This window comes from Nothobranchius furzeri, chromosome 9 (genome assembly GCF_043380555.1).
Source record: "Nothobranchius furzeri strain GRZ-AD chromosome 9, NfurGRZ-RIMD1, whole genome shotgun sequence".
Taxonomy (NCBI): Eukaryota; Metazoa; Chordata; class Actinopteri; order Cyprinodontiformes; family Nothobranchiidae; genus Nothobranchius; species Nothobranchius furzeri.
The window spans coordinates 26,928,381-26,951,861 of record NC_091749.1 but is presented as its reverse complement, the minus strand read 5'-3'; the positions used below and the strand labels follow the sequence as shown (position 1 = coordinate 26,951,861).

The following is a 23,481-nucleotide window of genomic DNA, read 5'->3' as shown; positions in this document are numbered from 1 at the left end:
GTCATGTTTGATCCGTCTGAATTCTCTGTAGGAATCAGGTGTGGCAGAAGGCCTTGAATTCGTCCGTCCACATGCGCATTCCTCATTCTAATGCTTTCATCGACCTGAACGGGGACTTTGCTGCTGGTGAGTCTCTGATGGTTCACCAAGTTTCAAGTTGGGCCGCATGGTGACGCAGTGGTTAGCACTGTTGCCTCGCAGCACGAAGGTCGCAGGTTCTAAACTCGGCTGCGGCCTTTCTGCGTGGAGTTGCGTGTTCTCCCCATGCAAGCGTGGGTTTCCTCCGGGTACTCCGGTTTCCCCCACAGATCACAACACGCCCTACAGGTTATAAACTGTAAGTCGCTTTGGATAAAAGCGTCTGCTAAATAAATAAACATAAACATAAGTTTCTGTGTTTTTGAGTTTGTCAGACAGAATACTGAATATTGAGCGGGGCAACTTAAACTCTGATGATAATTATTACTACATTTGCATTTTCTGCATGTAAATGAAAATGTAATCATGCTAGGCATCAAAAACAGCAGATTTCTATAATTCAACTGCATCAAATTCTGTTACCTGGCCAACAGACCTCCTCCAGTCATGCATGTGAAGTCATAATAGTGTACCGACCTTCAAAAACAAACCTGCCAGCTCATGTGCTTATAGTTACTAAATTACTCTGAATCTGACTTTGTTGTGAGTAGAACATCTTGAACGTCTTCTTCTGCAAGTGTTCTAAGTTGGTGGAGTGATGAGATTCCCTGTTGCGTCTCAGATCGGTACATTTAAATTGGTGCTCTGCTCTGAATTAAGTTTGGGGATTGATTCTGGCAAGACGTATCTCCCACCACGTTGGCTTCAAGCCAGGGTGTGATAAAGAGTCATTTTATTCCATCAATACCAAACAAAGCAGTGGCTGTTTTAGAGCTTCATTAACTTTCAGTCTGGAAGCCACAAAACCCATTTTGGTTTCTAACTGATTTTTGTAATTCACAAAAAAAAATTACCAGAGAAGTCAGCAGAAGTATTTATCTTTGCAGATAATATAAATAAATAATAATTTTTTTAGAGAACAAAAACGCTTAAAAAAATAAAACTACTAAAAACATAAAAGCTGCCGTTACTGTCAGAATAAATTCCGTCTAAATAAAGATATGAAAGTGTTCAGACTAGAAACGTCTAAATGGCAGCTGTGACAAAAGAAGATGGGCGTTTTATGGAGGGAGAAGTTCTGTTCGTGTGACAAGGTGAACGCTTTTGAGTGTGATCAGTAGGGATGCCCCGATCCGCTCACATGATCGGAAATCTGACCTGATCACGTGGTTTCAGACTCATCGGGACTCTGGCTTTACTTCCCGATCCGCAGCAGGCAGACCGCTGATTATTCATGAACTCCAGCTGCGTTCTGCACACGACCACAGAAACATTTTCTCAGTTTCTAAGTGGCGTCCCCAAAAAATATATAATTAACACACAGTCATTCATGTCCGTTCATTTTCTCTCTGGTACAGGGTATCTGCAGGTCCTTAAAAAATCTTAAAAAGTCTTAAATTAGCTTTTCCAAATTTAAGGCCTTAAAAATCCTTAAAAATGACAAATAATCCTTAAATAGTTTCCAAAGGTCTTAAATGACCAAAGACCCAATAAACAAGATTCTTTTATTTCTATAAAATTTTCGTGAATTTCTAGTTAGTTTGGCATTTTTTGTGTATGATGTAAGCGGAACCGTACACATTCGGTTGGTTGTGAAAGGGGGCTATTTTTAGATGAGCAAACTAGTGGGAGTTTGCGCCATGGGGAAGACATGGCAACATTAATGGTAACTGGATGGCTAATCCCACATTCACGGCGTGGTTAGCACCTGTTCCAGGGAATAGCTGGAAATTATAGCTTAAATTTAATTTAAAAAATAGCTTAAATTTGGTCAAAGTGGCCTTAAAAAAGGTCTTAAAAAGTCTTAAATTTGGCTCCCTTAAACCTGCAGATACCCTCTGGTAAGTTCTGTCTGTATTTGAGCATGACGTGTGGTCGCGCTCGCGCTGCAGCGCTCGTCACTGGCGCAGCCGGGCAGCGCAGTGCACACTCCGCTTTCTTTTGTGGTCAAAAGATCAATTTGATCTGCTAGTTAAAAAGTTACTTGCGAGGTGAAAAAGAAGGAAGCAGGCAGGAGTTTGTCTGGAGGACTGCGAGATGCAGGAAGAACAGAGACAGACAGGACAGGAAGATAGGAAAATAAAAACCAAGAAACAAAACAAAGTTCTTAAAAAAATAAAATGCAGGTAGATTGATCCCACTACACGCTTGTACCTGTATAAAGCAATAACTTACCAGCATGTAGTATTTATATAGTTGATACAATTCAGATCATCTTCAAAACTCCGTCCCATGCCCAGGGGCGTATCTAAGCATTTTGGAGGCCGAGGCTAAGTAGACCCCTGCCAGGTATTTAAGTTGAAGTGCGATCTGTTTTTATATTAGACTTCTTATATTTGCAATAAAATCCAAAAGTGAAGAATTTATGTTATTTATTACTTGATTGTTCAAGCTACCTCACAGAAGTGATCTGTTGTTAAAAATGAAAATAAAAAGGTCATTAGGTCATTAACCCATTCACTGCCAGCCGTTTCCTGATCACTAACGGCCTTCGCTGCCAGCGTTTCTCACCGTTTTTACTGTTTTTTTTAAGAGTCACAGAACGTTGCGTGCTAGCATGATGTCGATGCCAAAACAACCAAAACAAAGAGGAGACTCACCTCTTACATCAGGAAGAATCCGCGTGTTTCGAACGTTATCCGTTGTCGAATTGTGATCGGCAGACGCTTTTCCGGTTCGCGCCTCACTTTTTTTACAGGAACGGCCCAAAACGATCTCCAAACACATGGATGTGTTGCTTCCTGATCATGTGATCTGTGACGTATGCGGATGAAGATCGGCTTCAGGGCTGAGATGTTTGTTCTCTCAGCGCGGGGGCTCGTTCCGATGCTCAAACAGTAAAAAAAACGCAAATGACGACTTTAGTCGTCATTGGCAGTGAATGAGTTAAGTAAAAAATAAGGAACATTCTGGAACAGTTTCTTCCTTTTCTTATTTATTTATTTTTTTATGTATCGAAAGTATCGGATCGTGACTTGGTATCGGCAGGTTCTCAAAATCAAATGACTCAGACTCGAGGGCAGAAAAAGCCTGATCAGGACGTCCCTAGTGATCAGTTTTCTGAGCAGTTTGATAATTAAATCCTGTACTTCCTCCTCTTACATGGTCTGGGAAGGTATGTTCTGCATAAAGATGCAGCTGTGTGTCAAAACTTTAAAATGAGCTAAAATATACCCAAACTGATGAGTAAGAGACCCACTTCTGCGTCTGAGTGCCCACAATGATTGATATCATGACTGAGTTAGGGGTAACATTTTGAAAGGGAACAGTGAATTGAGAAACAAGACAACAAAAACAGAGAGCTTCTGCTGACGCGACAAGACCTTTGAGGTGTCACAGACTAGGATATGTTTTAATCCAGAATCTAATTCTGCTTATTGTATTTTTGAAGCCCTCTAAGGGGCCACATGTCCAAGACACAGTAGCTATTTTTGATCCTAGTTGTCTCTTCTCAAAAGCTTATTTCAGTGTTTCTCAAGCAGCGTTGAGTCGCTGATAAGATCAGTGTGTGCAGGAAAGCCCCAGCCAGAACTCATGGGTCTGAGAACGGGTCAGGTTCTGGGTCGGGCATGGCTGCCCAAAGTCAGAGACTCTCTTGGTCAGCTTGCTTCTCACACCAAACCTTCTGTGAGGAATCTTGGCATGACCTTTGACCCAGCTCTCACCCTGGATTCTCATGTCAGTTCTCTTGTTCGCTCTTCCTTCTTCCATCTCAGGAACGTTGCTAAGCTGAGTCCCATTCTGTCCCGCTCTGAACTTGAGACTAGGGCTGTCGCGGTTGAGGAATTCCCCCTGCGGTGATTCAGGGTGGCTTAATATTGCGGTGTGCGATATTATTGCAGCACTTTTTTATTGCAGTACTATCCAAACATAATGTTTACACATTTAAAAAAGGTTAAAAATTGCCGTGCCTTCTTTAATAACACTTTACTGAATGCAGATCAAAGGGCAGTAACAACACAGATCGCAGTAACGTTTGTTTCTCCGACAGTCGGAGTCCGACTGTCGGAGAAACAACAAAATTCAGGAGAAGGTTAAACTTTTAAATGCAAATTTGGCTGCAGCATCTAACAAATAAGAAACAAGTCCCCATTTTGTTTAGTTGTTTAAAATCAAGCATAAAAAATTACATGTACCGGGCGCGGGGCACTATCATTTCACTTTCACACACGAATGACGGTGATTTATAGCTCGGTCACGTCCTTGTTACCTACAAGGAAAACCAGCATGTTAACCATATACGGTTTGAGAGAGGATCTGAGAGAGGTGGCAACATTTCCAGCAACACTGAAAACCCTCTCGGATGGTGCGCTCGTTGCACTAACGCACACGTACTTGCGTGTGACTGGCGAGCAAAGGGAATCTCTCCCGGTTGTTGCTCCACCATGTCAGGGGGGTTTCTTTAGGGTGGATGCATTCCTCCTGCAGGTAGCGAGTGAGCTCCAGCTCGGCTCAAACTCTCTTCGGGACGGTTGCAGAAGCAGTGCTTGTCCGGGACTTCAGCAGGTCTCCGAGCATTTATTCATTTATTTATTTTGCCGCTGGTGGCAGCTCTGTCTCGGCCAAGGACTCTGGCTGCGCAGCAGCTGACGTACTGAAAACCAAAGTGCTCCCAAAGGAGCAAAGTAGCGTTTCGTTTTGATACCAGTGCAGCCATCCTTCTCAACATGCATCATTGAGTTGAACCAAGTTCAGTAATCGCGGTGGCCCATGATGCAGCGCGGTGGGCTTCTTCATATTGCGATATTTCATTTTTGCGGTTACCGCGACAGCCCTACTTGAGACAGTTCTCCACACCTTCATCTCCTCACGCTTAGACTACTGTAACTCTCTTTTCACGTGTCTGAGCAGAACCTCCCTGAACCGTTTACAGGTGGTTCAGAATGCCTGTGCTTGGCTTCTGACCAAGTCCTCCAAACACACCCACATCACCCCGCTTCTCCTCCAGCTTCACTGGCTGCCAGTCAACTTCAGGGTTCATTTCAAGATCCTGGTTCTGGTCTATAGGGCCTTACATGGACAAGCACCATCTTACATTGGTGATCTCCTTAGTTCCTACACCACCAGCAGGTCCCTGAGGTCCAGTGATCAAAGCCTACTGGTTGTGCAGCACCAGGCTAAAGACCGAAGGTGACAGATCATTTGCTGCTGTGGTCCCCAGACTCTGGAACTCTCTCCCCCTGAGCCTGAGATCAGTGGACTCAGTGGTCTCCTTTAAAAAGCAGCTGAAGACTCACTTGTTCAAGCTGGCTTTTGTATGACCTTCTTCACCACTCTCTCTTTATTCTGCTCTCCCCACCTATTCCACCTTCCTCAGGATGCACTGGTTTCCCTCTTTCCTGTTCACTCTCTCTCTTTCTTAACATTTTACCTTTTAAATCCCAATTGCCTATTTTTGCTCATTTTAAATATATTTTTTAACATTTTCTAAATGCTTTTTTATATTTTTACATTTTTCTTGTTTTTGTGAAGCGCCTCGTGATTTTTATCTTGAGAGGCGCTATAGAAATTATATCTTCTTCTTCTTCTTCTTCTTCTTCTTCTTCTTCTTCTTCTTCTTCTTCTTCTTCTTCCCTTCTCAAGTGAGGAGTTGCAGGTTTAACTAAAGCCTGGTACACACGGTATGATTATTGTGCTGATATTTGAGCCGATCTCGGCCTTTCCAACAACTTAAAGATGAGTCTGATAACCATAACGGCTCTAAAGATAATTGTTTTACTTATACGTGTCGTGTGTGTGGTGTGTTAAGATCTGCTCAGAAGGGCAATAAGACCTCTCCAATCATAGATCCAGGATATTAAGATGTTGGGTTGTCTTTGTCCGATTTTTGGAGATAAATGAGCACGCTTCCTGTTGCTTAGCTAATCAGGAAGGTGAGGGATGCACCGTTACTAACGTACAAAAGATGTTGCAGTTATTATATATTTCTGTTAGTTCCAGAGATCAGGTTCTTCTTGCAGCTGGAGACGGTTTTAAAGGACCTGCAGCTAGGGCTGGGGGTAAACGATTATTTTTAAAACAATTATTCTGACGATTATTTTATCGAATAGTCGACTATTCTAATGACTATTTAGAAAATTAATCTAACGATTATTTTTCTATTGCACAATTAACAAAAACCAGAAAATCTCAAATAAATTCCTCAAAAAAATTGATAAATTCTTACTGTAAGAGAATAAACACTACAGGCCTTCCATTTTGTATAACACTGCTTTTATTGTGTTGGTTGGTTATGTTCTGGTGATGTGTAGAACTTGGGAGTGCAGGCTGCTGCCTGAGAGGTGGTAGAAGATGGAGTGTCTCCATGCTGCTTTGTTTTGGTCACTTATGTGCGTGAGGCGAGTGGTGTTACGGGTTAAACCAAACTCAGTTGATATCTTAAACGATACCGAAAACCCACAACACTCTAAATGTAATAAAAGGGAGATCTGTACCACAAAAAAGATGAACTCTAAACCAAAACGTAACAGCTTATCCCAACGCAAGAAGCTGTTAGCGAAGATGCTAACAGTAGCTTTACCAACATTAAGTTCAAGTTACCAAGTTTAAATAAACCAAAAACACCCAGCAGCAAACAGACCAGCACGGAGGAGAGACTGCTACCACCAAAACAGCTCTCCTCATGTCTGAAAGAAGCTCCTTTATGAAGGGAGAAACGCTCCCGGTGATGTTCTACATCTGCGGTAGAGACGGAGCAGCGCATCTGACCCCGGAAGTTGTTGTCCGTTGCCGGGAGACGAAGGTGGGCAAAACAGGAAAATAATCTAGTAGCGGATGGACATTGTTCCGGGTCTTCGGTATTTGGCGGAGATGTTAGTGAAGGCGGAGAAGAGGGCGAACTAGAGGAAAAACAGGCAGATTCCTCCTTTATTTACAAACTCCTGGGGATTCAACAAGTGGGCGCGGTGCGTCGACTTCCGGATCTGACGTCGACAAATTTTTAGAATCGAGCCGTCGACTTCGTCGAGGCTTCGCTACAGCCCTACCTGCAGCATGCCTTCCAGAGCAACTAGAGGCACAATATATGATAAATTATTCCTATTGGCACTAAAGGAATTCAATATTTTTCAGAAATATGTTATTTTCAGTAGCCATACCTTCAACCCCGAAAGAAGACACTTGGATTCAATGAAACTCCGCCTCCACCCATGTGAATTCCGCAATAGTACACAGCTACAGACCTAGAGATTCTTTCTTGCTGCAGATTCACTGCCACATCCCACTCAAGCATCGCTGGGTGAAGCCAAAAATCTCTTTGGGGTTCTTTTTCGTCAATCCAACCTTGTAAAAACCTCTATAAGTGGATTTTGCATGATGTAGGACCTTTATGTATTCTGTAGGGTGAAGCTGCCAGTCTGCCTGCAGATGCTCTGTGGTGTAGGAATCCTTACTTTTCAGTACTTGTGGAATGGTAAATGTGTGACCTGTTGGCAGCATTCAGCTGCACTCACTCAGCTGTGGAGGAGAGTGCTGCAAGGACAAGAGGGCAATTTGTTCAGAAATAGTGAAAGAAAAAAAACACCTTTGTACTTCTGAGGAGCGTTACTTCTGTCTGCTGCTGGTTTTTATTTTTATTTTTTTGTGTGAGGTGGATTGGGGAAAGAGCAGACATTTTGGCAGGAAGTGATGGAGCGAAAAAGTGGAGCCAGAAAGGATAGAAGACTTGAAAGAAAAAGATGGCAGGAAAGATAAAGGGCAGAGGAAGAGGGGGTGAGTAAGATGGTGGGTCTTGAGAAAGGCTCAGTTCATTGTCTGTTGAAGCCACCTGCTCCTCTAAGCGGTACCGGCTGGAGCATTACAGCGAGGCTTAAGCAGGGAGAGACACGGTTTCAGAAAGTCTGGTTCCTGCCTGCTGCCCACTTTGGTTCAGAAATCTCCAGTTCCACTGATGCTTTTAAACATTCGAAATTCCTTCAGTTTTATTCAAGAAGAAACATTTTCCATAAGTCTCTTCCATACGGTCAGATATGTTCAGTAAAATAATATAATTCTAAACGGATAGATGTTTGCAGCCTGCTAGCTAAGAGTGATGTTTACAGAGCAGCTTCGGCGCTAGCTGGTGTCTAAACAGCAGCAGGCGGGGATCTTCTACCGTGCTCAGAGAAAAGCACATAGCTGCTGTAGTCACACCTAGAAAATAAACATAGACTTCACATTCAAAAATAGTTCTCATTCTACAAAGCAGAAGATGGTTATTTACTACACAACTCCTTTTATTCCTGTTTAAACCAGTTTCATAATGAACTTATACCAGGGGGTCCAAAACCTGATACAACGCTTATGATACAAATTTTGATGAATTGAAACATTTATTTGAACATGAGGAAACACATTTTTAAAACGACAAATAGTAAAAAATATATATTTTTAAATAAATAAAAAATAAAAATATTAAAAAACGTATATATATATATATGTATGTATATATATATATATATATATATATATATATATATATATATATATATATATGTATATATATATATATATATATGTATATGAATGTATGTATGTATGTATATATATATATATATATATATATATATATATATATATATATATATATGTATGTATGTATGTATGTATGTATGTATATATCCATCCATCTTCTGAACCCACTGCGCAGCCCTACACACACACACACACACACACACACACACACACACATATATATACAATGTCCACAAGCATCTCTGGTCACCAGATATTCATTTGATAAGAAGAGTCAAACATGGCCGCCACAGTCAATTAAGCAACATCACACGAGAAGGAGTGATATTGCTTTTATACAACAGTTCTACCTGCTCATTTTAATAGTCCCAACACGAAACGGAGACTCAGACAAGGCTGTTGCTAGGCAACACAAACATTTTCTACAAAGCACTGTAACTTTACTTTGTATCATTTACGATTATCTGAATGTTTCCGTGTGACTCCTTTGAAAACGTTGTTAGCTGGTATAAACTCTGGGTCCTGCATTAAATCCCATGAGCGGCTCACCGGCGGCTCCAATCCCGCCCGAAGTCCGAGGTAGCTGCTGATGCTGTAGAGCTCCCCTTTAGCTGTCCGGATCGATCCATAAAACTCCCTTAACGCTGTGTTCAGTCTTCTTAACCTGCTTGGATATTTTTGAGATTGAGCCTAATCTGAAAGCAGTTCAGAGCCCAGGCTGTCTGCCTCACAGTGGTGACTTCCTTTTTGCTCTTCTCTAATTCGTCGAGGTCCGCTGTTGACATGTCAGCACACCTGGTTTGCGCTGATGTATTCGGTCCGCTTCCCTTCAGTGTCAGAGTCTGATGACCATTCATATTGTAGATCGAATGTTATCTGAGGAAATATGTCCATCTTTGCTGTGCGAAGTCAGTCAAAATCCAAGAGTTAACGGAATTTACATTAATGATTAACTGAGAACACCTGCGCACAGCGGAGTGATATTGTTTGTAAACAGTCCCAGTGCTGTTATAGTCCAATATAAGCACTCTTGGAAAGTCTCTTGACCAATCAAATTATTCGGTCGGAACTAACTGTTGTATAATAGAACATAGAGAACACATTGATGGATTAAGCTCGATCTGTTTTACAGATACTGAGCTAAATGCCATGTGATGGTGGACGGGACTCCTCCACACCTCTATCAACTCATTACGCTAAACTGTGTTTTCTAAAATGTTCCGGGATGTCCCTCATCTCACCTGAAAGCACAGTGATGCAATCAGGACTTTGGTTAGTGCAGTTCAAGAGCGGTTAGGGCTGTTTCACTGCAGTGTCACGACTCCAATCTGAGTCTAGTCAGTGTCATTGCTGTAAACATTTCCATGATAGTATATTGGCTGACCCCGCTATATCAGCACTGCCAGCTAGGAAAAAAAAAAAACTGGAATTGTTTCCTGGCTGATGTCAAGGCCTCATTTAGCCTGCTTATTGGACTCTCCAGCCAAGCAACCTGGCGGCGACAGTGACATATAGCATTTGGTTTGTAATCTTTCTGTAGCATCATACTCCGCCAAATAGTATCTCCAACAGCCATAAATTCATACCGGATTTGTGTTCGTGCTCCTTTGTTTGCCTCAATCCATACAAATTAGCTGATTTCTGTAAATGCTATTTATTCTTCAGAGTCGTGCTGTTTTTATTTTGTCACTTGCGTTCATAAACGGCCACCATAATTGAGGAGGACGACAAACTGAAAGTGGTAAACTGCACACATGTGTTGAGAGGTTTCCAGATCCTCTGGGATCCTCCACTGGACGAGTAAATGCTGTCTTTAGCATTTTACTTCTCAAGCTCCAAGTCGACAGAAATGGCACAGTGCAAGTAGATGTGGTTTAATTTTGTTATGAAGTAAGCATCCCTCAAAACGTTTGTGACCATCAAACCTAAACAACTGCAAGAATACTCGGTTTGCATATTTGCTTCTAAGTATTAAACCCGAGATCTGTCTGTGGTGCAGGATAACAGCAGGGATCACGCCACATATTCATTCAGAAAGGTGATCCCGTCACGAATCCATCAGGATTTAAAACCTGGTTTCAGGAAAATGTACTAATGGCAGGTAATTATCGATGCCATATTGTGGAAAAAGCATTCTCGAAGACAATAAGCCTAGCATAAGGATTCATAGCTAGGCAACAAGCCTGGTAACGCTCTGTGTAGCATCCAATTAAAGTACCTCTGTGTTGAAGTGGCTTGTTGATTGTCTGACTAATTCCACGGTGGCGGTGAGGAGAGGAGCGGATCTGTCTCCTAAAACGAGTGGCCAAGAAGAGGAGTTGCTTATATGCTGTTTAACGTCGGAGAGATGTTCCAAAACAAATTAAAGGCATTTTCTTTTATTCTGCTAAAAATGTCCTCAAGAGATATTTAAAGAAGACAGTCTGCATGTTTTACATGACCATCCCTGTGAGAGTTTTCATCACTGATGAAATATCTGGCTGTACTGAGTTGCAATTATGTACAATTATTGTTGTTATTCTGGTTGTTTAAACACCGACTACAGATCAAAAGTGCATTAAAGCTTAAATCATTACATCGGAGTTTCTCAATAGATGGTTTTTCTACACAGAACACAGGGTTTGTCTCGCTTTTGCTGCAAACGTGTCTTAATGTCACCTGTCTGTTTTTATAAACACTGTTTTAAACAACAGTCATTGTTTATGAGTGATCTTTATTGATCGGTAATCAGTATCTGTCAAAACGCTAATTTTAGTGGGAGTGGCCATGATTTTTAAACACCAGCTGGTGACATGAAAAGAGCCAACAGTGTTTCTGAATTCCTGCTGAAAACAGGGACTGTGAAGGCAACTCTGGTGGGCTGGCCTGCTTTAACCACGTCTCTGATATGTCACTGTTAATTTGACTAATATTAATCTTGATGTAGAACAAATGGATTTAGATGCGTACAAATTTAACTAACTCAGAGATTTTGAATGCGCTGCTCACAACATGCTCATTGGTTGTTGGTCTTCCTGAGCCCACCTCCAGTTCCTGATGAAAGTGATTGTTTCATGCAGAGTTGGTGTCTTACTGCTGCATGGCTGATGGAAATCTATTACAGTAGACCAACAGTAGAGACTGGGAGCTGAGCATTTCCATGCCAGTCCAGTACAAATCAGTCAAAAATGCTAAGAGAACCCTGATTCAATACTTCAGATCAGATTGGAATATTCCTAATAATTACTGTGGTTACCATCAATATTGATCCTTAGAGTTAGTGAGAAGATTTATATAAGATAACTAATGACAACAAAATCTGCCTGGACAGGGTCTCTACACGATTTAATTTAAGTCTGAAAACAGCGTTAAAATGTAAAACACACTGTCTGCAAATACTGTTTCTTAGTATGAAATACACTAAAACGCAAGGATGATATGTGTTTTTTTATGTGTACTGCTATTATCTGTACACATACACACACACACACACTCACACACACACACGCACGCACGCACGCACACACACACACACACACACACACACACCGGTCTGTGGAATGAGCTCTGCTATGCTTGTTACAATAATTCTAGGAGCAGTTTCTATTTACACAGATACATATTCAGCATAAAGGAAGTGTTATGAGCAAATAGGATGTAAACTCTCTCTCTCTGTGTGTGTGTGTGTGTGTGTGTGTGTGTGTGTGTGTGTGTGTGTGTGTGTGTGTGTGTGTGAAAGAGAGAGAGAGAGAGAATGTTTGGACATAATCCTCCCTATAGCTATGGCACCTACGTTGTTCCCTGTAATGGTTTTAGAAGATTATTTCTTCCGGGAATAGCATTGCTCCATTCTGCGCTTGTATGTTTTGCCATGTTTGTGAATGAGCCTTTTTGATGCATCGGCGTGGAAAGCACACGCTGTAAAGTGCAGCTACATATTGGCTTGGAGATGGATTTATTCTGCAGAGCTCGACACTTTGTTCTTGGCCTGGATTTAACATTTTATCAGTCTGTGTGTGTGGGTGTGAATATCACAACTAGTTTCAAGGTGTTGGGGACAGTTTAATGTAGGGCTGCTCAATTATGGCAAAAATAATAATCACGATTATTATGACTGAAATTGAGATCACAATCATTTAGGACGATTTTTCAATTTATGTTGATTTTATTTGTTTTTATTCTGTCATAAAATTGCTCAGGGCACAATCAGGGCAAAAATAAATCAGAAACAAGATGATCACTAAAACAACTCCTGATTCCCAGTATAAAAAGACCAATATACTTATAGCTCATAGTTTATGACCCAAGGGCTATAGACCTTGGTTTAACTCATTTAAGTCTAACCAGTACAGACCCAAATACCAATATCTTGCAAATACTGACAGCAAGAATTATACAGTGGCATTTATAACAAATAAGTGCAAATAAATTGATGATCACAAAATGTTGCATAACATTTATTGAGTCGTGTCAAGGTGCTGTAGGAGAGAGCACTAGCACCGTGTCCTCAGAGAGATTAGTTATTATTTATCAGCGTGAGGAACTTATTTCTACCTTATTTATAAACTATTTATTTACAAGTCCACAAGTTAATGTAATAATTGTCCCAACCACAGCTGCACCCCCACCCCCAACCCGGTCTCAGCAATCGGGGCAAGCTGCACGTGTGTTTAGCGCGCCGCATGCGCACATTTAGCCGTTTTTAGTGGCTCAGGAGTCCGCAGGTGCGGTGTGTGTGTCACTCACTCTGGTTAGTCCAACAAGGAGCCAGCTCCGAGAGCTGTTTCTTTAGCGACTGACACGTCACTACATCATTCCCTTTCCTAATGTCCTAAAGAACGGTCCGGAGCGCAGGCGGAGTTTTTCGCTAACCTGCAAGAAATGTCAACGACAGTTATCCAGAAAGTAGCTAAGGGTTACCAGAGATGTTTCTGAGGTGTTCGCTAGGTACTTTTAAGATTTAAAAAGTCAAGAAGGGGGTCTGAGAAGCTGTTGGAAATAGCGTCAAAGTCGCCAAGTTGGCAACACTGTGGGAGGAGCGCTTCATTTGCAACTCAGGGCAGCGCAAGTGGGAGGAGCAAATAATCGGCTAGTTTTGTTTTTATAATCGTTCAAAACTCAGATCGTAATCGTGATTAAAATTCGATTAATTGAGCAGCCCTAGTTTAATGATGGTACTGCTCCTGCTTGGATGAGATTAGTTGTGCACAGGGTCCGAAATTAACACTCGCCACTCGCCAAATGCGAGTAAATTGCTCCATTTGGCGAGTAAATTTTTGAGCTCTACCTGCCACCTGGCGAGTAAATGTTTGCACCAAATTAGTTATGTTTATCAGTCATCTTCCATGGATTTCTGATACTCCTCCCGCCTGCATGCAACTTACACAAACGTACGCGAAACGTGAACGCCGCATCCAACGTAATTTCCACCTATCCCATTCAACTAGTTTATCAAGTTAGCAGTTAGCTTCGTGTTAAAACTAGCGGTGAAATGTGGCGGTTTTTAACTGGAGTCAGCCAGCCTTCCAAAGGAAAACTCGTCGAACTGGAAGAAAAACCACCAGGACCAGTGGCAACCAGAAGATTTTGTGAAAAGTCGCGAACTGGAGACGGCGGAGTCGTGAGACAATGGCTACATTATGATGGCCACGTAGCATTGCTGCGTTTCACAGACAACTGGCCCTCTGCATTCCTCAAATATCCAAAAAATGCCCGTACTTCCGACTTTGTCTTCTTTGAGGGATAATAAATGTCCTGAGTGCTGCCGTCTCCTCCTTCGGCCATTATTTCAGCTTTAGCTTCAAGAAAGTTTTGGTCGTAAAAACAAAGTGTGCATGTGCCGCCGGCAACTTCTAGCAGATGATATGGTGGCTGGTAAGGGTCACCGCGCCTACGCCGCAGCCACGGTAATCCACCGAGATAATGTGTATATATATATATATATATATATATATATATATATATTAAACAAGACTGTTATTATTTATTGTCAACTTCTTTACCGGGGTTTACCGCTACACCGGTTACCGTGACAACCCTAGCCCTGACACACTTTCAGATATTCTCATGGTGCAGCTGTGTTCTCCAGAGATCAAGGACTATGACCCAAATGAGGCTGTAATGCTTTGGCACAAAGACGGTGTCAGAAGCAGGAGGCCAGACTTCATGGACAGAGAAAACAAGGAGTCTGACTAGATTTCAATGAAAGAGTTCATAAAAACATCTCTAAAAATAAATAAATAAATAGTAAAAATGACAAAAGAGTTGTTTTCCTTATTTATTGATGTTTTAATTATTTTGTCACTCTGTTTGGAATCAACATAATATAGAATAACATGCTTTAGGTAGATCTAAATCATTTATAATTTTGGCCGGTAAAAAATATGCTTGGCCGGTAGATTTTCATCATCTACCAGCCAACTTGGCCGGTGAGTAAAAAATTTAATTTCGGACCCTGGTTGTGCATGTATTCCTGTCGAGGCCTACACTTCATCTAAACACGTTGATTAGTGTAAAATAAACACTGATTGTTTTTCTGTGCATCAGCATGCATTCTTTATAAAGACTGCTGTGACAAAGTTAAATTCAGCTTTAGCTCAGCACCGTGGCAAGTTGTTCTTGAAAGAAAAGCATTTTGATCTCAGTCTGTCTCAGACAATGCAGCAGTGGAAAAGCTTATTGCCAACATGTGTTGCTGTAACAATTGAAGTGTGTAGCTTAAACAAGCTGTTTTGACTCCGCTAACAAAGTTGTTGTGTTTTTTACTCAGAACTACAGTAAACCAGGTTTTTGGTATTCCGGTAAGTTGAAATGAACATCTGGTTTCTTGCTAGTGGACATAGGGAATGTTTTTCCAGAGTGGGACCTATGTGTGCTTCCAGACAGTCCCTGCTTTATCACCATTTTTTGACTATTTTGATCATCATGTTGACGGATTTCTGGATCATCATCATCCTAACGGTTGTAATTGCTTTTAAGCTCATGTTTTTTGTTTTATTGTTTGAAGTGTTGAACCAATAGAATAATGGCTAAATACATTTGAGCAGGGTTAGACTGATAGATCTAGCCGATATACTATATTAGTCCTTAATGAAGCTGATTTAAAGTCAGGCACATCCTCAGGCAGCCCGGTGCTGTTGCAGAAGTTCATTTAGATGCATTTCTTTACGTTCACTAAGACCATCTGCATAAATTCACTTTATTTAGGTGTTTGACTTTAAGATTGAGCAGGGCACAAACTTACAGTGACAGTGTGTATTTTTCCTGGCCATAGGGGGCAGTAGATACCTAAATCATTGCAAGCAAGCATTATTTTTGTGTTGGAGTAAAACCTTACCTACGGATGGCCATTAGGGTCAAAAAACCCTGGAGAGTGCAAACCTCAACAAAATGACAAGCACATCAGACTTCCTTTTATCACCAGTAGCAAGTGAAGAAGTAAATGTGTAAAACAACAATAATTATTAATAGTGAAAGTTCTGTAAACGTTTGTTACAAATCAATAAATGTGTTTTGTTCTCACGGGCTCCTGTACATGGTATCATGGCAGAATGTGGCATCACTCAGAGACATAGACCCACTCCTATGTATTTTAGTACAGGTGTGAATCTTCACTTGTCTCCCGATTCGATTCAATTACGATTATTGGGTCAACGATTCAATTCGATTCGATATCCCGATGCATCACGATTATTTCATATTGATTTGTTTTCATCGATAAATAGAAGATGTCAGATAATTGCTTTTTATTTTTTAATCAAAAACGTACTTGACACAACCCGCCATCCCTCAAAAGCTCTCCATCCACAACAGGTTAGGACAAAACCTTTTAAACATTTAAGAAGATTTAACAAAGTAAAACATCTGTTTCCTCGTTCAACACCACGCCTCAGGCTGAGAAAAACACGCTTTGCAAAAACTCACAAAATCTAAAAAAGTTCTGAAAACCTACAGGACACATAATGTAATAATAAATACATAATGGGTTCATATATGAGTGTTTAATGTCTCTGAGCAGCTTTAGAGTCAGATATTTATGCCACAGTTGAAGGGTGTCAGAAATAACACCAAATGAAATGTTTGACTTAGTTTGTTATTTTATTTGAACACAGTGGTTCATTTCTGAAATGTTGGAGAATGAATCAAGTTCTGTTTGATGCAGAAAACAATAAAACATAAAACAAATTCTACACTTCCAATAATATTTAAGATGTGTGTTTTAATTCTTTCTGATAATAACACCAGCAGAAGGCTGTGGGCTGGATTAGGATTAAATTACCCAGCTGATGGATCTCCTTCACTAACCAGCTAACTACAAACCTTTCCACTAACCTGTCCTGTGGGACCCTCACCATGTAACCCTCATGTCCATGCTGTCTCTGGAGGAGCAGATAGGAGACAAGATCTCCTGTAACTTAAAATGAAACAAAGCTTCCTCCCAGTTTGTCTTTAAACTGAATTTAACATCAGTTTATCTTCATGAAACAAAAGAATAAAGTGGAACAAGAACTTCTATCTTCTATTTCTCTCTCCTTTAAACTTCTCTGTGTCCCTAAATAAAAGAGACAGATGATCACGCTGCAGCCGCGTCACTAACCCCGCCCCCTCCCCAAGACCGGATCTCCCAGCATCACAACACTCGGTCTGACTGAGCGCTTCCAGGAGAAATAATAATTAAATTATGAAAATAATAATGCGTGTTTGGAGGAGCGTCCTCCGATTCTCTCTCTCTCTCTCTCTCTCTCTCTCTCTCTCTCTCTCTCTCTCTCTCTCTCTCTCTCTCTCTCTCTCTCTCTCTCTCTCTCTCTCTCTATCTATCTATCTATCTATCTATCTATCTATCTATCTATCTATCTATCTATCTATCCATCCATCCATCCATCCATCCATCCACATCCATCCATCCATCCATCCATCCATCCATCCATCCATCCATCCATCCACATCCATCCATCCATCCATCCATCCATCCATCCATCCATCCCGCTCTCTCAGTCGCTGATCGAGCGGAGCAGGCCGCGTGACAATCGGCTCAATTAACATAATTCACAACCCAAATCCAACAGAACCATTTGGCCTGATTCGGTTCCAGTTCGGTCTCGGGTTACAGCTCCAGCTCTCAGCCCTGCAGTACCACATAAAGGCGGAACAATACTTGGTAAATGTGGAGAACACTCACTCTGACAGATTTGGATGCTACGCTGGTGCCGCCGTTAAAAAAACAAACAAAAAAATTACATTCCGCTAAAATCGATTATGGCGTACTCGTCTACGATACAGAATCGTTTATGTACGCATCTCAATGCATCGATTATTTGATTATTTTCCTCAGCTCTATATTTTAGACCTGATTTTTTGGTTATATGTTACAAAGCCGCCAATAATTTTCAACATGTGGGCATTATTTAATTCATTTTTAACAACTTTTTTGATGGATGTTTCCAGAGATTAATGGCAAAACCTACACATTGTCACTTAAAGATTTAACAGTTAGTTAAAATCAGACTTCAGAAACTGATTTCGAAACCTTGTGCATTAACCAATGTTATTAATGACATTTTAGCATGAACACAAGGTAGAAAACATCTAGATATCGGCCCATAAAAATCAGCAGTACATATTGGCTGACCATGTTTCCTACATAACGGCAACAGAAAAACCAGTATTGGTCAGCCTCTACATTTAAGACATAATAAGAATGACTCTTGTTTGTAACACTTGTTTTTGCCAGCCTTGAACCTTTAAGTGATGTAAAGAATGCACATTTTATGGAGAATCACAGTGGATTGATAGTTACAACACTCTTGTGATGTAAAAACTGCAATTAAATGGTTGCATTTATGCAACTTTTCTTGACACAATCTCAGCTTATTTGCACTTTAGCCTCCTTTCATCTTTATTTGTATACGTACCAGTCCTAAATGTCACGTTTCGTTATTTAGTCTCATTGAATTGCAACTCACTTTCATTTGTTGCCAACTCATCTCAAAGTTGTCTCAAACGTCCTGCACTTTTGACCCGGTGGAATCGATCCATATCCATATCCGTTCCAGACACACGAGAGCGGCAGAACTGTTTTCCAGGGAAAAGGAATCCCATTCGTTCATACTAGAGACCATGGCAGATTTATTGAATAAAAAAGGATTGAATGAGATCCTTTAAGAAGTCTGAAAATGTGCACGTAATAATAGTGCATTTCACATTTCAGTTAAAAAATGCAAGTTTATCATAAATCACCGCTTTAGGCAGATTAATAACAACAATAATACTGTTCCCTGTGGTCCTGTTGAGCCACATTCTGATGGACCTGCTGTGATGATACGGTGTAGTTGTGTTTATGCACCAGCGTAATAACTGCCGGAGGTTAGATATTGTTTCTAATCCTCACAAAGGTGCTGATACTTGAAGCTTAGTGGCTGACAGCATTTTTCTTTTGTTGGGACGGTTGTGTGAAGTTAAAAGTATTACCTGTAGGTGAAACAGTTTGAGCAGGTGTGTGTGTGTGTGTGTGTGTGTTTACGACTTTCGTTCTTATAGAAGACATTTTAATGATGTAGCCTTCTTCTGAACAGTCGTTGTTGGGTTGATCATGTACCTTTATTAAGCTTCTGTCAGTTTGGACAAACTAACTAGCTTTGTCCAGCATCGTAATCTGCTGTGATTATAAATCGATTAGAGTTTATCCACATATCTTAGGCTAACTCTGAGGGAGCTCTGGTTTCATTTGGAAAGATCATTTTCAGTGTTGACAGCGGTGACATTTTCTTGAGAATGCCAAAGGCTCTCTCTGGATCCAGCTGAGACATGAACCAGTCTGGGGGTTAAAGACAGAAGGAACAAATCGATGCTGGCAAACACAGAGGTCTGACTGATCAGCTGCAGCCTGTCTTAGAGGAAAACTGGACGAATAAGCTCATAAAACAGCCCAAGTGCACACGCACACACACAAACACTCACACACACACACACACACAGACTTTTTTTTTTTGCCTGGGCCCATAAATAACACAATTTAATCAGCTGGCTGGGTGGCCTTCCTTGGACTTGTTTATAAAGCAGCCCTGAGGGGATAAGACACACGTGTTGCTACTGTGGCGGTCTCTGTGCCCCTGTGACAGCCACGGCAGAGTAAGAGTCACAGCGTGTTTGCTGAGTAACAGGCTAACAAATAGGCCTCTCAGGGGCAGGGGAGAGCTGAAGTGAAGGATTGGCTCTATCTTCCATGTCTTTCCATCACTTTTAATCATCCTCTCCTATTTCCGTTTGTTCTAGATTTTCACATTTCTTTTTCTCTCCTCCATGCTTTGCCTCTTCCCATGATGAGACATTCTTACACTTTGTGCAAAACTTGTACTTTTTTTCTGTTTACCAGCCTAAAAGACAAGTAAACCTATACCTAAAGGGTTGGAGTGGCCACAGCGAGGCAGGTGACTGTACTGAAAACATGCAGTGTTTCAAACACTAATGCATCAGATGGGATGTTGCTGTCACATCCACTCTGCACCACTGCCTGGAGAAACAATCAGTGCCCCTGCTGCTAGAGGACCTTTTACAGGGACAGCATAGGTGTTGCTCTGCTGCTGTTGGCCTCAGAATGTGGTAAACTAAGGAGAGACTGACTCTGGATGTTAGTTTAATGTTTAATGTAAGTTACTTCTTCCCAACAGTTAATTTATTCCATGTTTTAAGAAGCACTTGTCTGGCTAACTCAATTGTAAGAATAAGTAATTTGCTCATTTGAGTCCTGCTTTAGCTTGTCTAGAAAAGCAGCAGAAATGTTGTGTTTTTCTTATGAAAGTGCTCAAAGTTAGATTCTTATGTAAAGTCCCTGCGTCACACCAGAGTATATATATAGTCCTTTGGTTTAAATCATCAGCAACCATCCCCTCCATAGCTACTAAAACACATTCAGTCCCATGCTAGCACTTTAAAAACAGAAGGTACGTTTTTGCTAAAAGATTTGATATAAAGTACAATAAGATGAAAGCTTAAATCAGGGTTAGAGCTGGAAATGCAGGGGCTCACCTCTAAAACAGCCCGGTGTGGTGGTCAAGTTATTTTTGTTTGGCTTTATGCTTAATACATTCCAGACAGACTCAAGGAAACCCACATTTTCTGTACTTCATTTAACCAGGAAGTGCTTCAGATGAAAATCTTCTGGTGAAGATGGCACACCATCACAAGATGTTTAAAAAAAAATAGAACTATTTTAAATCATGTAAGACAAGTCGAAACCCACAGGCAACAAACACAAGTCCAGTTTAAGATCAACAATGGCATTTCTCAGTCACAGAAGACTTCTGAAGAGCTTTGAACTTTCCCAAGAAGAGGAAAGTGTTGAACTTTAATACATTCTGAAAATGGCTTCATGACCAGAGTACGAAATAAGAGAACGCTGAGTTCAGAGAACATCGGGTGGACTTTGAAGAACTTCTTGTTCTTGTGTAGCTTTCCTCTGCGCACCTTAACCGATCAGCCACTGGGTTGCCCCGTTTTCTTTTAAATCTTTTCATTCATTTGTATCAAGTCCGCCGTTCGTTCTAAACTCACCTCCTCAGAAAAATCTGCCTACCTTTTGAACTAAACCAACAAAGTACAAAGCGAAAGAATGAAGTGTTTGTGCAGCCTGATGGTTGCTACTGTCGAGTCAGGGTTCACCTTCTCCTCGGGGACTTTGCAGCCTCTGAGCAGCACCCTATCTGTTTATATGGAGGCTAATGGGAAGGCCGGTCTTCATCCCCATACAGCAGCTCAACATAATGGAACAGAGAGACGTAACGCAGCTCCAGTCAAACAGTCAGCAGAGGCCTTTAAATTGCTTCCAATCCCCTTAACAAATCTGATGGAGAGGCTATGAATAATTAGAGGGCCGCTCATCTCTTCTTGGTGTCCTCTGTTCTTCTTCTCTTCTCTCTTTCACTCTCAGACTGAAGCAGTTTAACCCGTGAATACATCAGTTTCAATTGGATCACTTTAATTCACTTTTTTAATTAGGAAGATCCAGCTAATTTATCAGACTCATCCACCGCAAGTCAAGTACGAATTTCATTTGTGAAGATTTTCTAAATCATTTATGGTGAAAAATACAAGTTAAAGAAAAAATGCAGCTGAAATGTTGTCACTGAGTAAATGTGAGTACTGTAGCACATCAGTTAGAGGATTGCTTCTCGGTTTTTAGATTTAATGTTTCTGTCATTATTAACAGAATTAGTACAACATTTATTAGTCATTAAATACCAACAATGTTTTAAAGGCTTTAATTGTATTTTTAGCTAACACTTCTTCTCATGGATAATGAAAATATAACCATCTGCCTGAAATGGGTCGGCCGTCCTCATGCTGCCCATAATGACTCTGGTGATTGGGGACGTGGACAGAGAACATCTGAGGGGGGATTTAGTGTCGTAACCAGGATGTTAGCAATAGATCATTTGGGTCCTGTGGGTTTTAGGGTGGAGCCTGCTTCCTGCAGATGGCATCACATCTCATTATGTCTGTAGCTGGAGTGTTTGGAGACCAGGTGGAAACTACAGCTCTCTGCTGTTTATGTCTGAGTTAGTCGTTAATTAAATATTGGTATACACTCACCAGCCAGTTTATTAAGTACACCTGTCCAGACCCACCTTCTGATGTCCACCTCCAGCAGGATCATGCACCAGGTCATAAAGCTCTCATCATCTCTAACTGCTTTCTGGAATACGACAATGACCACCGGACTCCAACGGCCTCTACAGTCGCCAGGTCTCAGTCCAGTCCAGGACCGTTGGGATGCGGTGTTAGAACGGGAGCTTCTCATCATGGCTGGAGCTGAGGATGTTGCGTCAGAATGGAGCTGAACCTCTGATGAATGATTCCAACATGGATCTATGGCCCAATCCCAATACTCGCTCTTTCCCACTTGCACCCTTCCATTGGTAGATCCCGGCCAGGGGTACAAGTACGAAGGGTGTCCCGATTCTCAAGTACGGAAGTTGGTCACGCCACTTTTGCACCCTTGATCCGCACGTCGCCCAAGTCTGCATCGATGCGGACTTGGACGAAGGGTATTGCCCACAACCCGTTGCTGCGGGAGAAAAGGCTCAAGTTCCTTTTTTATGAAAATATGTATTTTCAACTGAAAGTAGTTCACTTTAGGACGATTAGTTGATGCTCTGAATATTTTAGACAAAGCGGCAATAAATGTAAATTTATTTCAAACGACGGTTTGGTTGTTGGTTTGAAAGTTGTTAATAAATGCTTTTTAAAACGTTTCACATCGACCAGCATCCCAACAGGCGTTGCGGTTGATGAAGCAATGCTCCTTGTCTCAATTTGGCAATTATTTTTACACTTGTGTACTACACACTCGAATTCTTACTGCCCACTTCCTCCAAGAGCCCTTCACAGAAGACTGTGACCGCCCAGTGCCAGCGTTGGGATTGAGACTGTGAAAAGTATGAAGATGGTTCTAAAGGGTTCAATGTTAAAGTGTTCCTAATGATATGGCAGGTGGGTTTGTATTCTCGGTCATTTGAAGTAATTCTAAAAATCATAACTCAGATCTGAAGCAGCCTTTTAAATAAATGGCGAATGACTTTGAACAGATAAAAATTAAAAGTCGTCTTTGCACATTTTATTTTATTTAGACACAGATGTGGTTCAGATCAAGTGGTCATTATGACCTTTGTGCTGCATGTTCATATTTGTTTAAACTCAGGTGTCCTAGCCATTTGCGTTTCCGCTCCAACCTTGCAGAGCTGTTTGTTTGAAGACCCTTGAGCTGTGTCTGTTGGTGCTTTAAAACCCTGTTATTAGGAACAGACACACTTGTAATTATTCTGTTAGTATGAAAGGACTAGCTGATTGTCGATGATTGGCTGGATTACAACCTGATGACAAACAAATTCGCATATGCACACTCAGACATTTAAATAA

At 41.2% G+C, this 23,481-nt stretch overlaps 1 protein-coding gene across 1 annotated transcript in view; it reads left to right on the top strand.

The window, feature by feature from the left end:
* itfg1 (integrin alpha FG-GAP repeat containing 1) overlaps window positions 1-23,481 on the top strand; it is a 301,098-nt gene that overhangs the window by 1,902 nt on the left and 275,715 nt on the right. The window contains exon 6 of the mRNA XM_054732563.2: window positions 32-126. Coding sequence (XP_054588538.2) covers window positions 32-126 — 95 coding nt within the window. The remainder of the gene's footprint in view (window positions 1-31; window positions 127-23,481) is intronic.